We start from the raw sequence: 11,877 nt of genomic DNA, 5'->3' as shown, positions 1-11,877 counted from the left end.
ACAGAATGGGAGAAGATATTTGCAAACGACATATCAGATAAAGGACTAGTGTCCAGAATCTATAAAGAACTTAGCAAACTCAACACCCAAAGAACAAATAATCCAATCAAGAAATGGGCAGAGGACATGAACAGACATTTCTGCAAAGAAGACATCCAGATGGCCAACAGACACATGAAAAAGTGCTCCATATCACTCGGCATCAGGGAAATACAAATCAAAACCACAATGAGGCATCACCTCACACCAGTCAGAATGGCTAAAATCAACAAGTCAGGAAATGACAGATGCTGGCGAGGATGCGGAGAAAGGGGAACCCTCCTACACTGTTGGTGGGAATGCAAGCTGCTGCAGCCACTCTGGAAAACAGCATGGAGGTTCCTCAAAATGTTGAAAATAGAACTGCCCTATGACCCAGCAATTGCACTATTGGGTATTTACCCTAAAGATACAAACGTAGTGATCCAAAGGGGCACATGTACTCGAATGTTTATAGCAGCAATGTCCACATTAGCCAAACTATGGAAAGAACCTAGATGTCCATCAACAGATGAATGGGTCAAGAAGATGTGGTATATATACACAATGGAATACTATGCAGCCATCAAAAGAAATGAAATCTTGCCATTTGCAACAACGTGGATGGAACTAGAGCATATCATGCTTAGCGAAATAAGTCAAGCAGAGAAAGACAACTATCATATGATCTCCCTGATATGAGGAAGTGGTGATGCAACATGGAGGCTTAAGTGGGTAGAAGAAGAATAAATGAAAGAAGATGGGATTGGGAGGGAGACAAACCATAAGTGACTCTTAATCTCACAAAACAAACTGAGGGTTGCCGGGGGGAGGGGGTTTGGGAGAAGGGGGTGGGATTATGGACATTGGGGAGGGTATGTGATTTGGTGAGTGCTGTGAAGTGTGTAAACCTGGTGATTCACAGACCTGTACTCCTGGGGATAAAAATATATGTTTATCAAAAATAAAAAATTAAAAAAAATAAAAAAAAATAAAAAATAAAAAAGTGGTTGACAAAACTTAAATAAAAATAAAAAATTTAAAAAATATTTGTCTCCTCACAGTGAAGATGAGAGGAAATAATATGGGGACTTAGCTGGAAATGTATATGGGACCAGGAGATGTGAAAGAGGGGTGGGTAGTATTATAACTTAACAACTTTGTATATATTATTATTATTTTTTGTATATATTATTTTTAGTACTATTTTCCTCATATGGTTGTTCTGGGCTATATTTGAATTTACAGGTGTCTGAGGAAGATGATGCCAATAGTCAAGACATAATATTCATACCATTAAATTCAACAGTACATACTTCTCACGATTCTTTAGTAGAGGTCATAATTTCATCCATTTAGCTAAAATAGAGGTAGCTATGAATGTGGTTCCCTTAACTAGTGACAGGGATAGTTCTGAAATATTTTACCTGTCCAGTCTGGTGACAACTGAGTTGAGGTGGGGCAAGGAAGGAGTTTATCAAGTTTTCTGTGACTGCCTATCTTTGGATGAAGACTATAACTGAGATGGAAAATCAGCTTCATTCATCACCAATGTGAAAATTCCAAAATCATTAGGTGAGGGAAAAAGCACTGGTGAATCACATATTAGATATTTTATCGGCCAGGTTTACAAATGGTGCACATCACTTCCACATCCATTCTGTTAACTATAACAGAGGCTACATAGTCACACCTGACAGTGTAGAAATATGGAAAAAAAAAGTAGTCTACTGTGTTTCCAGGGATAATATCCAACATGTCTGGCAAACATCAATTTCTGTCAGACACTAAGAGCAAATAGGCACAGAGTTTAGTTTTAGCAGAGAGTAAAAAAGTGGAATAGTGCTCAGATTAATCTGTTTAAAAAGAAAGTGAGAGTGTCCATATGACTGGAGAGTAAATGATATACAGACGAACTGTTTTAGAAGCCTCTTTGTCCTTCCTTTCAGCTGGATTCATAGACTCATTTCTCCTTTACATCTTTGAGAGGAATGCAATCTTTTTAATTGAGTCATGGAAAGCTTGCTTCACTTGCTTGTTTCTCAGTGTGTAAATAAAGGGATTCAACATTGGTGAGACAGAAGTAATAAGAAGTGAAATCCCTTTATTAATAGCTACTTCATCCTTGGCTGAAGGTTTGACATAAATGAAGATGCAGCTGCCATAAGTAATGGAAACAACAATCATGTGGGAAGAACAAGTGGAAAAGGCCTTTTTCCTTTGCTGGGCAGAGGGAAACCTTAGAATGGTCCCAATGATATAAATGTAGGAAAGAACTATACACATGAGGGTGATGATGAAGGTCAACACAGCACAGACGATAACCATCTGTTCTATCAACCATGTGTCTGAGCAAGAGATCTTCAGGAGAGGAGATGCATCACAACAAAAATGATCAATGATGTTTGAATCACAGAATTCCAGGCCCAAACCTAGACTAATTGGTGGGAGAATGATGATCAGTGCTGCTACCCAACAGAAGAGGATGAAGTTCTTGCAGACTCTATTGCTCATGATGGTCAGGTAATGTAGGGGTTTGCAGATGGCTACATAGCGGTCATAGGACATGGTGGCCAAGAGAAAAAATTCTGTTACTGCAAAGAGGTCTGTAAACAACAGTTGACTGGCACAACCACTATAGGTAATGGACTTGTCCCCAGATGATATGCTATATAAGAATCTGGGGACACAAGAAGTTGTGAATGAAATTTCTAAGAAGGAGAAATTTTGGAGGAAAAGATACATTGGTGTTTTAAGGTGGGAATCAATCAGAGTGAGGGTGATGATGGTTAGGTTTCCAGATATACTCAGCATGTAGGAAAGAAACAGAAAGATAAAGAGCAAAATTTTCAGTCGAGGGTCCTCTGTCAGTCCCAACAAAATGAAAGTTGGTAGTGCTGTTTGGTTTTTCATCCTTACTACTGTTTTTTGCCCAATCTGCTTGAAACAATAAAGAAGGTTATATGAAAAACTCCACAAAGTCCTGGCCAGTGTCTAACTTTAACAGAAGTAAATCTGAGAGTGATTCCTATACATCTGGTTAGTTGAGAAGTGAGCACATAACACATGATGATGTTTGAATACCTCTTGGAGTCACACAAACTGACTATTCACATTTGAATCACATATTTATTTTCTGCTGCTGCTTCTAATAAATCTACAACAGCTATACTTGGTGTCAGTTCAATGTATCATCTTATAAACATCATTGAAAAAAAATCTTATCTCCGTAAGTTGCTTTTGAATCAACAATTCTGCTCTCCCCAAATTTTCTATCTATACTCTATAAACATACTTCTAACATTCCCTTACTTCTTTGTAATAAATTCTGAATCCAACACATTGCTATGTTTATAGAGTTGAAGAACCATATCCCATGTCTATCTGCAGACATGCTTCCCATAGAGATGATTTAAAGAAAAACTAACAATGGTCTTTGGCAAGATAATCCCAGTATTAAAGTTTACAGTGTGTTAGTTGTTAAACAAACAATGAGTACTTACTGCATAGTTTACCCTGTGTCAGCTTATCTAGACCATCTTCTTGGAAGTGTGTTTATGACAGTTTTATTGGAAAAAAAAGACATTTTGATTGGCTATATTTTCTTAAAGATTCATTTTAATGTGTTAACAGTCCAATTTTTTCTTCATGTTTTCACCACAGAAATTTTACTTCAAAGGTACACATTTAACATTGTAATATTTACCTTTGGCTGTATTTTCTTTCTACTTTCAGAATAGAATATCTATGTGATATATTATGATGCTTCCTGGGATATCCTTATGACAAGAAGTATTTTTCTCCAGGTTGCAAGCTGAAGTCTGGGATTGTAATGTCTTATTCAGTACTTTCTTCTAGATTTCTTTAATAATAAAAGTCCTAACACACTCTAACTGCTACTATTTTGTATTCTCTAGATCCTGAGAACTTTTCCCCCTCTTTTTGCTTCAAAGGATTCTCCTTAAGAGCAAATTCTTGATACTAAAATTCTAAACTGAACTTCAATTGTTTCTTTTAAAACACATTTGATATATCGCTCTTTGGATGTGTTGCATAGCAATGTGTTGGATTCAGAATTTATTACAAAGAAGTAAGGGAATGTTAGAAGTATGTTTATAGAGTTGAAGAACCATATCCCTGGTTTTTTTGTTTGTTTGTTTTTGACTAGTCTTATTTCAGTTTGAAACACCATCAACCACCTCCTTACAAATGACATTTAGCAATATCAGGTTTAAGAGGTTTTAGCCATTTCTTAATTAAACTTACACACATTTTTGCTTAAATTTCATCTACATAGTAATTGTCTCCTCTGTCCTAGTAACCATTTGTACATCAACTCATCTGAGTATTACAACATTTAAACTTCTCTAGCCAAGGTCACCACTAGCCTCCCTTTTGTTTCACTCATTAAACAAAATTCAGGTTTCACTGAACTCAAACTCTGTGGCATATGAGACTATAAACTGCTAATTTACTCTTTACAGCTTTATTCCCACTATTTCACATTTCCTTGAACTTCTTCTTACTGCTTTGTCTATTTTTTTTCATTCTCTTTCATGGCTTTTTTCCCCCTAATCCCTGTGGTTGTTCATTCATCTGAAATCTCTTTTCTAGAAAATCCTTTCTTTTACTCTCTCTTATAAATGAGGTGATTCTTGTAAGTAAGGTGATTTCAAATAGGCTGGTAATCACCAAATTTATATTGCCAGGGAAAAATACATCTTTACAGGTTCTGATTTCAACATTCAGCTTATTCTGGACATCTAGATCTGACTTAGAGGCGTTGAGTTTACACTCGTCCTTTTTCCTTTTGGGGTGTCTTTAAGCAATTTGCTTAATGTGCAAAATTCAGGTAAAATAATGTTTACATTTTAGGTTTATACTGAGAAATTTAGATAATATACAGAAAATATATACAGCTGCATTTGGAATACGGTAAACACTCATTATTAACGACACTTAGTATCCTTATTTTCTTATCTTATTCTTACTGAGAGTCCTGTAGATGTGCATATTTCAATATTTAAATATGTCTCTCAGATTTGTATATCCTTTCTTGTCAATCTTAGTCTCATACAAGGACATTCTTTATTGTTCCTTTTTCTTTTCTCCCATTTTTAGTTTAACACTTGGTCTTGACATTTTTGTTTTCTTCTTGCTTCTTTTACTCTCTCACTCAAAATACTAATTTTACTCTGGGTGTCTTTATTTCATAGCTAAAATATTGCAAAAGCATATTAACATATACTTTAACATATGTCTTTGCTTCTCCCTTAAATATTTTAAAAATCAATGCAATCAGAATAATTTTTTTTAAAATGCCCAGATATGATTAATTCTCCCTTATGTTTTGTAAAAAAAATGTTTCTGAACTGTTATTAACTGACATTCATCTGATACTAGATGTTTCCTTAAAACTCTTGTTCCATCTCTCAGTTACATGAAAGTTAATTCATTGTGGCTTTACATAATTGAGAAGAATAGAAGGAATATATTTATGGATTTTAAGTTTCAAATGCATCAAGCATTTCGATTAATGGAATATTTTCAGGCAATAAATATTTCTTTCAGAGTAGTGACTAATGACAAGTCTTTTAATTTTTAGAGAATTTATGAAATTTGTTTAGCAGGGGATAAGGAAGTTGGGGAATAGTTAGAAAATTTGATGGTTCTGCATGAGATCTCTATGTTCGGGGCCCTTTGCTATCTTCCAGTGATACAGAGCCAGAATAACAGAAGGAAAGGACATGAGATGCACTTCTTCAGGTTTTTTTTTTTTTTCCTTGTAGAGATCTAAGGAGGAAAATAATAGGAAGTAATTAGTTGCTCTTTGAACACAGGCTAAAAGGGCTTTAGAAAGTCACATAGTTTTTCCATTTTCAAGACTGGTATAGAATTAGAAGAAGGTTGTTCTCATGCCTAATGGTGACAAGGAAACTAAAATGGAACATTTGATACTTCATACATTTTCCTGAGTTGTAATTTGCTGCAGAAATACTAAAAGTGTCTTAAAGCTTATACAGAGAACCACTAGACAATAAGAGTAATACAGGAAGGGAAACAAGAGGTCGATCCCAAAGTAGTAGAGACAAAATAGGTATTTGAGGACCTGAAAAGATGATGAATATTTTGGTAATGCCAACTCTGATGGATGCTGATATTTCTTTACCTCTTAATATCAGAAGTGTGCAAATGTAACAGAATTAAGGTGAAGCTGGGTTGAGGGCAGCAATAGATATATGGTAATGATTCATAAGAATGTGATAGACAGATAGATGGTGGAATTAGGTAGAGAGGGAATACACTGATACTAAGTTGAATTAAAAAATAAACTTTTATGTATTGTTTTCAGAGTTTGTAAATGGAATTTTGTAACCCAAGCAGTAATTTATATCCTTTCATCACTCCCTTTTGCCTTCATTATAAAATTTAAGTTTCTTAGTGAGCATATGGAGATCTTTCTAATATTTCCAGTATTAATTTATACAGGTGAAAGAATTTCTTGGTCTAGTCTCCTAGTATACTTACACTGCTACTATCTTACCATCTTAGTATGCATATACCACTATGATAAATAATGGTAAATTACTCAGGCTTAAAAAAGAATGAAATATTTCCATCTGCAGCAGCATGGATGGATCTGTAGGATATAATACTAAATGAAATAAGTCAGTCACAGAAAGACAAATACTATATGATTTCACTCATCTGTGGAATTTAAGAAACAACAAATGAACGAACAGAGAAAAAAAGAGACAAACAAGAAAACAGATTGTTAAATAGAGGGGCTAGACTGGTGGTGACTAGAGGGGAGATCAGTGGAGTCTGGGTGAACTAGATAAAGGGATTAAGAGTATATATTTACCTTGATGAACACTGAGTACCATATCGAATTGTTGAATCATTATGTTGTACACCTAAAACTAATATAACACTTAATTATAGTACAATAAAAAGAAAGATAATATTTCATAGTGACAAAGAGTACATTCTACAAAGTTGGTTTACAATCTACAAAGCTGGTCTACAATCTCCAAAGCTGGTTTCACATCTCCTCATTCAATTTTGTTCAGTTATTTACTAGCAGTTCCCATAAAAGGATACGCTTAAAATTATCTGTGGAAATTCCTATATGCTGATCCTTTTGTCTTTAGTGATTTTTATACTTGTACCCTCTTCCCTCCCTATCCCTCTTTCAAAGTTTTGGTTTAGGTATACATATCACTAGGAATCTATGCATAATCCTTTAAGTTAGAAGTAGCTTTTCCTCTTAATATTTCCACTGTAGTCTATGACTATTTTTATTACCATTATTTTTATTTTTTATTATGTTATGTTAGTCACCACATAGTATGTCATTAGCTTTTGATGTATGAATATTCTTATGATAGCTCTTATGACCAACTTGTCAATGTTGACAAATTTTATTTTGAACATTATTGAGAGAAAGAGAGAGTGAGAGAATGAGAGATCAGGCATGTGTGTGGGCATGGAGGGAGGGGTAAAAGGAAAGGGAGAGGTTCTCTCTCCCTCAATCTCAAGCAGGCTCCATGCTCAGCTAGAGTTGAGGAGGGACTAAAACACATAACACTGAGATCATGGCCTGAGCCAAATCAAGGGTAGAAGACTTAACTGACTGAGCAAGCCAGGCACCCCTTTCCTGAATTTTTTATAAATCTTGTGAATTTTGGTGCCTCTGATAACCTGTTCAATGCTCTGTAAAGAAATACTAAGGACTGAGTTCATTGACACTATAATTTTGAACATGAGGCAATAGGTATGTCAGATTTCTTTCTCAACTATCATTAGGTTATTAATTATATTGACAGTGATTTCCTTTTGTACGAAGAGTCTGTGTCCTTTTTTCCCCTCCAGTCCAAGAAAGAAAAGGATATCTTTTGGAAAAATTGATTAGTTTTTTATATGAATGGTTTCACTAATTTCTAGCAGTCTGGACCCAACAAGAAACATAGAAGGGCTTTTCTAAAGTCTGGTTAATTGAAGAATGTTAATTCTATCAAGAGAGTAACATAAAACAATGTCAGAGTCCTATAGATAGGAAATTACCTTGGATTGTAGGCATATCTGCAGAAAAGTAGCACTAATCTATGGTCAGGGGGAGAAATAATTAACTGATAACTAGACACCTTTTTAAACAGGATCATATAGGAATTGAACCCTCTGAACCAAACTGAGAAAATTCCTTAAAGCTCTCAGTGCTTCCTTGTGGCATTCTGTCCCAGATTCTTGGCAGTCAGTCCCAGATTCCCAAAGTCTCCTTTCTTTCTGATCACCAACACTTATCTTTTGTGATCCTGGGATATTAAGTGAATGTCTTGGTAAACTACTCTAATTCAGGTGTATTTTCAGTTTAGTGCAGTTCAAGGAGTATTTGTGTTTATAATTAGCTCATTGTTCGCTAACAACAACATTGCTAATAATGTGGTACTCTGATGAAGGCACAGGTGCATCTTGGTATAAATATATATTGATTGGTAAGTGTGATGTTGTGGGCCAGGTCATTTCTGTTTGTTCCTCCTATTTCTATGAATTAATTCCAAACATATTTATTGAGAACCTATGATATGTTTGGTATTGGTATAGATACTAAAGATGTATGGAGTGAACAGGTAGTGCATGAACAATGTATCTTGGAACACTGAAAAAATAAAATAAAATTTAAAAAATAAATGACATGTGTAGCCTGATTTAAAAAAAAAGAGTGAACAGGTATTGACCCACCTCCAATGATGTGTGTATCAAATATCTCCAGTGAATCAAATCCCTTAAAATTTAATTTTTCTACAAGGAAATAACATTTTATTTATTTATTTATTTTAAAGATTTTATTTATTTATTTGACAGAGAGAGATCACGAGTAGGCAGAGAGGCAGGCAGAGAGAGAGAGAGGAGGAAGCAGGCTCCTGCTGAGCAGAGAGCCTGATGCAGGACTTGATCCCAGGACCCCGAGATCATGACCTGAGCCGAAGGCAGCGGCTTAACCCACTGAGCCACCCAGGTGCCCGGAAATAACATTTTAAATAACCACTTGCTTATTCAGAGGTATCCAAGTTAGTTTATAGCCATATCATATTTGAATAGATCAGTCTGATATTTTATAGAGACCAAGGAACTAGAATGTTGAATGAAGAAAGAAACTGAAATTACCAAATAAGAATTACTTACTCTTATGGGAGGTAGTCATGGCTCTAGGTGACTGTGTAATTGTGATGGTTCTCATGATGAAACTGGAAGTGTATGTGGAGTCAAATATGTGTACAAATGCTCCACTCACAGACATATACACAGTCACAGACTTTTTTTTTTTTTTTTTTTTTTTTACTGCAGATAGTGTTCTCTGAGTTGCCAACAAAGTCTCCTTAAAGATTCTATTCCTCTTGAAACCTAGGAAAAAATTTCTTATATAGAAAACCTGAAAAAAAATCCTTGTCGTTTATTTTAAATGATGAGCAATCTAATATGATTTTTAGATTTTGACAGATGATTTCTGATTTCCTTGGGCAAAGATAGACTTTCACACAGTGAAGTTACATGAGTATTTTGTTACCTTGGACTGTTATGGATGTTAAGGAGCTCTCTATATGGGTAAAGAAAGGGTCCTCTGTGACTGAAGTTTGAAAATGACTAATGATTCTAATAGGCACTGCATTTTGGCAAAATATATAATAGAGGCAGCAGTGGGAATTATGTCCTTGGAGACAATAAGGTGCAACAATTTTATTAGATGCATTGTAAGGGCAAAACAATAATTTTCTGATAAAAAGATATTTCTGGCTACTCTTCAACCCAGAGATAACAAAACATGAACAAAAGACAACAAAATTGCTTTGTCTGTATTTTCAGTGGAAAAATTTGCAAATATACTTGAAAATAGTATACAATCTATTTCTGAATGGTAACTATAAATACTTTTCTTTGATAAAAATATGGATTTACATCACAATTTTTTTCTGCATTAGACTCTTTTTATGGACAAGCCATTATTTGGTAAAGCTTCCCATATTTAACCATTATAACATTATATATTATTTTATATTAATATCATCTATTTCTTTACTATAAATTATCAGAAGAGGAATTTCTGAGGCAAAGACCAATTTTATAGATATATGTGTATATAAATATAATTAATTATCTGTAATAATTAATTATTATTTTTTGTACTGTTGAGTGATTCATTGGTTGCATATAACACCTAGTGCTCATCACAATGTAAGTGTATTGCCATGTGTAATGCCACATAATATTCACAGAAGCATTTGGGTTCCTTGCCATTGTTGGGATTGTGAAGGAATTCCACCCTTATTCCTTCCTTGATTTCTGAGTCAGTTAGAGAAAGTAGGCAAGTAAATGGATATTAAAATTCCAGTTTTATTATAAATAGAAGTATTGAAAAGATGGCTTTGAACATTGTAATAAGAAATTCTCGAGTTAATCATATCTATCAGATAGACAGGACTAGATCCAAATCTACCCCACCAACCAGGGATATATCTTTTATTGAATGACTTCAGGCAGTTTTAAATCTAGCTGTAGAAAAGACAATATAAAAGAGGAAAGGGAACAACAGATCTAGTATACCCAGATCCTTGTTCAAAATCTACCTGTCATGGGTATAGAGTTTTAGTTTGGGAAGATGGAAAAAGTAGTGTAGCTGTATAGTGGTGATGGCTGGACAACAATGTAAATATACTTAATACCACTGAGCTGTATGTATTCTTAAAAAATTTTAAATGGTAAATTCTATGATATACACTTTTTCCCACAATAAAAAGAAATGGGGGGGGGGAGGAAAGTAACAGAGATAAAATCAAAACCAAAAAACCCAAACTCAACACACACAAAACAGACAAAATAAATAAAAAAATTAAAAAAAGAAGATATGAACAGACACTTCTCCCATGAAGACATACAAATGGCTATCAGACACATGAAAAAATGTTCATCATCACTAGCCCTCAGGGAGATTCAAATTAAAACCACATTGAGATATCACCTTACACCAGTTTGAATGGCCAAAATTAGCAAGACAGGAAACAACATGTGTTGGAGAGGATGTGGAGAAAGGAGAACCCTCTTCCATAGTTGGTGGGAATGCAAGTTGGTGCAGCCACTTTGGAGAACAGTGTGGAGATTCCTCAAGAAATTAAAAATAGAGCTTCCCTATGACCCTGCAATTAAACTACTGGGTATTTACCCCAAAGATACAAACATAGTGAAAAGAAGGGCCATATGTACCCCAATGTTCATAGCAGCAATGGCCATGGTCGCCAAACTGTGGAAAGAACCAAGATGCCCTTCAACAGATGAATGGATAAGGAAGATGTGGTCCATATACAATATGGAGTATTATGCCTCCATCAGAAAGGATGAATACCCAGCTTTTGTAGCAACATGGACGGGACTGGAAGAGATTATGTTGAGTGAAATAAGTCAAGCAGAGAGAGTCAATTTTCATATGATTTCACTTATTTGTGGAGCATAACAAATAGCATGGAGGACAAGGGGAGTTAGAGAGGAGAAGTGAGTTGGGGGAAATTGGAAGGGGAGGTGAACAATAAGAGACTATGGACTCTGAAAAACAATCTGAGGGTTTTGAAGGGGCGGGGGGTGGGAGGTTGGGGGAACCAGGTGGTGGGTATTAGGGAGGGTCCGGATTGCATGGAGCACTGGGTGTGTTGCAAAAACAATGAATACTGTTACGCTGAAAAGAAATAAAAAGTTAAAAAAAAGAGAATAAACTAGACTAAACTAAGATTAAAAAAAATTAAAAAATAGAAAAGCAAAAGAAAAACATGGGTATATGTATCAAAAAGTTCAGGTTAAAAGGTTATTATG

The 11,877-nt window shown here is 35.0% G+C and overlaps 1 protein-coding gene across 1 annotated transcript; it reads right to left on the bottom strand.

The window, feature by feature from the left end:
* Window positions 1–1,992: 1,992 nt before the first annotated feature.
* Window positions 1,993–2,931, bottom strand: LOC101681449 (olfactory receptor 6C2-like). The gene has a single exon (XM_004781546.2). The coding sequence runs from the start codon at window positions 2,929–2,931 to the stop codon at window positions 1,993–1,995; it is 939 nt and encodes a 312-aa protein (XP_004781603.1).
* Window positions 2,932–11,877: the final 8,946 nt, after the last annotated feature.

The sequence above is a fragment of the Mustela putorius genome, unplaced genomic scaffold (assembly GCF_011764305.1).
Source record: "Mustela putorius furo isolate JIRA1106 unplaced genomic scaffold, ASM1176430v1.1 tig00003988_pilon_pilon_pilon, whole genome shotgun sequence".
NCBI classification, from domain to species: domain Eukaryota; kingdom Metazoa; phylum Chordata; class Mammalia; order Carnivora; family Mustelidae; genus Mustela; species Mustela putorius.
This window is presented reverse-complemented; position numbering and strand designations above follow the sequence as displayed.

Bases quoted from the DNA above. Each gene is read 5' to 3' on its own strand.
- LOC101681449 (XM_004781546.2), bottom strand. From the start codon at position 2,931: ATGAAAAACCAAACAGCACTACCAACTTTCATTTTGTTGGGACTGACA.